The 4,433-nt window shown below is 64.8% G+C and overlaps 1 protein-coding gene across 1 annotated transcript; it reads left to right on the forward strand.

Moving 5' to 3' along the window:
* LOC102997663 (thimet oligopeptidase-like) lies at nt 1-3,730 on the forward strand. Its single transcript, XM_057553303.1, is given in 9 exon segments — nt 1-205; nt 407-448; nt 451-740; nt 742-776; nt 861-1,375; nt 1,957-2,112; nt 2,218-2,346; nt 2,974-3,110; nt 3,324-3,730. Coding segments are annotated over 9 exon segments (1,503 nt in total). The 5' UTR covers nt 1-162; the 3' UTR covers nt 3,480-3,730.
* Nucleotides 3,731-4,433: the final 703 nt, after the last annotated feature.

Raw genomic sequence — 4,433 nt, forward strand, 5'->3', positions numbered from 1 at the left:
ACCTGGCCCGGGGCCCCACGGGGAGGGCATGGCCCACGGTCCCCAGCGCCGGCCGTCTCTGGGTTCCAGGAGAACTGCACGATCCTCGGGGAGCTGGTGAGGCTGCAGGCCCAGAAGTCCTGCCTGCTGGGGTTCAGCACGCGTGCCGACTCCGTGCTGGAGATGAACATGGCCAAGAATAGCCAGGTGGTGGCCACTTTCCTAGGTAACCGCGCCTCCACCTGAGTCCCAGTGGGGAGGGCGTCAGGCGGACCTTAACTGGACGTGGTGCTGCCTGAGAACCCACTGTGTCAGCCCTTGGGGGTCACCTTCCCGGACCCTTCATTCTGCCTCGAGGGGCGCAGGGTGGGGGGCGGATGGGGGGCCGCCACAGGGACGTAGCCGAGCCTCTCCGCTCTGCCGGCAGATGAGCTGGCCCAGAAGCTGAAGCCCCTCGGAGAGCAGGAGCGGCCGTGATCCTGGAGCTAAAGAAGGCCGAGTGCCAGAGGCGGGGCCTGCACTTTGACGGGCCCATCAACACCTGGGACCCGCGCTACTACATGAACCAGGGGGAGGAGACGCGCTACCACGAGGACCAGTACCTGCTCAATGAGTCCTTCCCCATGCAGGTGGTCACGCGCGGGCTGCTGTGCATCCCCCAGGAGCTGCTGGGGCTGACCTTCGACCTGGAGGAGGGCACCAACGTGTGTCACGAAGACGTGTGGCTCTACACGGTCCGGGACGCGGTCTCAGGCAAGGTCATCCATTGGCAAGTTCTACCTGGACCTCTACCCTCGGTGCGTGCGTGCGTGTGGGAACCTGTCGGCCGTGGGCCAGAGCTCCTCTGCGGAAGCTGGGCCTCACCCCGCGTCCCTCCCCAGGGAAGGGAAGTCCGGGCACGCGGCCTGCTTCGGCCTGCAGCCGGGCTGCCTGCAGCACGATGGGAGCCGCCAGATCGCCATCGTGGCCATGGTGGCCAACTTCACCAAGCCCACGCCCGACCCGCCCTCCCTGCTGCAGCACGATGAGCTGGAGACCTACTTCCACGAGTTCTGGCAAGCGATGCACCAGCACCGCTCCCAGGCGGGTGCGGGCGCGGGGCTGCGGGCAGGGGCCGGGGAGGGCCTGGGAGCACGTGGTCCTCAGGCAGGCCCTCGCCATGGGATTCTTCCGCTGATGTCACCCCGCACGTGGCGACGCCCTCGGTGTCATCTTCCATCGTCAAAGCCTACGCACTGGATGCGTAAACAACAGACATGGGTGTCCTCGAGACTCTGGAGGCTGGAAGCCCCAGATCAAGGAGTCAGGACTGGTTCCCTGCATGTTAAGTACACGTACTCAAGAGTTGCCTTTAAAAAAGACAAAAGAAAAGAAAGGCACATTGCATGCAAGTCTGGTGACAGGCGACGATGAGAACCAGAGGGAAGGCTCTGGGGCCGGGAGCGCCGCGCTCTGTGAGGCCCTGGGGCTGCTGCCAGTCTCCATGGAGGCTCAGCAAGTCCCAGCGACTTCCCCACGGTGGGAGGGGGCCCCCAGCTCAGCGTCTGGGCCCAGGACCCACTGCTCCTTCAGTCTTCATGCGGTCAGCCCTTCGTCCTAAGAGCGATGCTCTCACAGACTGCACCGGAGTGCGTGGGGACAGTTTCCTGAGCTGTGCAGCCATCACTACTGCCCTGTTTTGGAACATTTCCATCACTCCAAAAATGTCCCTCACGTCCTTAGTTATCATTCCCTCCCTTCCCCAGCCCCTGACAACCAGGAACCCACTCTCTGACTCTGTGGATCTACCTGTTCTGGACATTTCCCCTCAGTAGGGTCACACCCTGTGTGTCCTTCTGTGTCTGACTTCTCTCGCTGAGCATCGTGTTCTCAGCGTCCATGCACGTGGCAGCGAGTGTCAGGGCTTCACCCCTTTGCGTGGCTAGGGGCCAGAAAAAAGAAAAAAGAAAAGAAAGGCACGTTGCCTGCGAGTCTGGTGACAGCCGGTGATGAGAACCAGAGGGAAGGCTCTGGGGCCGGGGGCACCGCACCCTGTGCGGCCTTGGCGCTGCTGCCAGTCTCGGTGGGGCACGGGCAGCACCGTCCCCCAGGGGCTGCGGGACAAGCTCATCAAGTCCCGGCAGGCCAACCCAGGTGCGGCCGGGCCGAGGGAAGGGAAGGGGGCGCCTGGACCGCCTGGCTGGAAAGCACGGCCTGGACACAGTGCGATCCCCCCATCTCCTTCCTCCCGCCCCCCAGGCCTCTTCAACCTGCGCCAGATCGTCCTGGCCGAGGTGGACCAGGCCCTGCACACGCAGACGCCCGCGGACCTGGCCCAGGAGAATGCCCGCCTCTGCCAGGAGATCCTCGGGGGCCCAGCCATGCCAGGTAGCCAAGCATGACCCGGGCCCACCTTAGCGGTCGGTTGGCGGCTACTGCCCAGGTCAAGAGGATCGTCTGGTGGTGTGTGAAAGGGGACCGACTGACAGGCTCTGGCCGAGTCCCGGTGACCTCCGGCCTCTTCCTGCCTCGGTTCCTTGGCTGGTCCCTCCAGCTGTGGCCCGCGGAGTCCGAGGGTGGGGTGGGCGTATCTGCACGTGCTTTCTGGAGAGCTTGCAAGAGGCAGGAGAGGGCTTCATAGCCCGGAGGGAACGCGTCGACGAGGTTTGCCGGTGCGTATTGGTGCGGACACGCAGTTCACTCCCTCGTGAGCGCTTTAACCCGCAATCTCCCTGTGCTGGAGGGCGAGCCCTGACTCATCCCTTGGAGCTTCGGCAGCTGACCTTGTAAGAGGCTTAGGGGTGAACCCTCGTGAGCTTCAGCAGAAAGCCGGTAAAGATTGATTTGTGTCCCTCCACTGAGTTGCCCGCAAGGTGCCCGTTTTCTACAAGTGTTGGGCCAATACTCCCTCTAGTGGCACGGGACTCAGACAGGGCTGTCTGAGGCCCTCCGATCTGGGGAAGGGGCACGGAGCGGCCAGGGGGCCGGGCAGGAGCCTCTCCGCGTGTGTCCCAGGGACCCACCTGTCTGCGACCTTCGGCCGCCTGGCAGGAAGATACAACGCCCAGTCCTGTGGCTACCTGTGCAGCGAGGTGTACTCCGCGGACACGTTCCACACACGCTTCAAGCAGGAGGGCGTCCTGAGTGGCAAGGTGAGAGGCCATCCTGCCGTGCAGACCAACACGGAGGTCCTTGGCCTGGGCCTAGATGCTTGTGCCGCCCGCCTGGGCCTGCCAGGCTCTGAGGGCCCTGCCCTGGATCTCCTGCTCCCCTGTCCTTTGTTCAGTCACAGCAGAGGTGGCCACACCCACACCCTCAGTGAAGGCGGAGCTCCACCCTCCTGCAGCCCCGCCCCCTCTCGGCAGGTTGCCATGGACTACAGAAGCTGCATTCTGAGGCCAGGCGGCTCCAAGGATGCCAAGGGCATGGTGAAGCTCTTCCTGGCTTGCGACCCCACGCAGGATGCCTTCCTCCTGAGCAAAGGGCTGCAGGTTGAGGGCTGCAAGCCGCCGGCCTGCTGAAGGCACGGGGTTCTGCCCACCCAGGCGGGCCCGGTGCCTTAGCGCCCCGCTGGGGCGGGGGAGGGGCAGCGTGTCCTCCCAGCCCCTGAGTCCCTGGCGGGCCGGCCTCGGCCAAAAGTCTCCACCTGGATGTGTCTGGAGAGCCTGGTGTCAAGGCTCCCCCTTGTTGCACTAATGCAATCCCTTCCTGGGGAGCTTTCCTGCTAACAAAACGGTTCTTTGAAAACGCAGCCATTAATAAAAAGACTCCACTCCTGGTCTCTGCCTGCGGTCCCTTCCACCACAGGAGCGGCATGGGGGCCGTCACACTGGGGGGAGTTCTGACCTTGGTCGGGGATCAGCCCTGGGGCCGTGGTGACGCGTCTGGGTCACTGGGAGACGGCTGAGCTGTGGGGTTAGTTCAGACACCGATGGTGCCCCGCACCCCAGCTGGGCAGGCTCTCCAGTGAGGGGGTGTCAGTTTCCTGCCGGCCTCTTGCCCGGCACTGTTTGGCATGTCGGGGGCTCTGATTGGCTGGAGCTGGTTCTGGCGGTGGGCACAGCTGCAGGAAGCCCGGCTGTGGCTGTCCCTGTCCCCGTGCCCTGTCCTCCTGCTCAGGGCCGGCCGGCTGGCTCCCTCCGCTCATCGGCAGCTGGTGAAGTCTGGACCACAGCAAGGGGCCGCCTTCCTGGGTCCTAGCAATTCTGCGCAAAGGCCTCAGGGATGCGGTTTGGCGGCAGTAGGAATTCAGAGAGGGTGCTGCCCCACTGGAGTGCTAGGGTGGGTCTGGACCGTCCCGTGTGTCCTTCCCTGGCCTTTGAGCTCCTCGGGAGCCCTGCCTCCGGCCCTTCGCCCCCACAAGGGACGCCAGGCAGCGGAGCGAGGGCGCGGGCAGCGCCCCGACCTTCTCCCCGGGGCCCAGGCGGGCAGGCTGTGCCACGTTCTGTCCTCCCCTCAGCCTGCCCGCCCGTTCT

This window comes from Balaenoptera acutorostrata, chromosome 9 (assembly GCF_949987535.1).
Source record: "Balaenoptera acutorostrata chromosome 9, mBalAcu1.1, whole genome shotgun sequence".
Taxonomy (NCBI): domain Eukaryota; kingdom Metazoa; phylum Chordata; class Mammalia; order Artiodactyla; family Balaenopteridae; genus Balaenoptera; species Balaenoptera acutorostrata.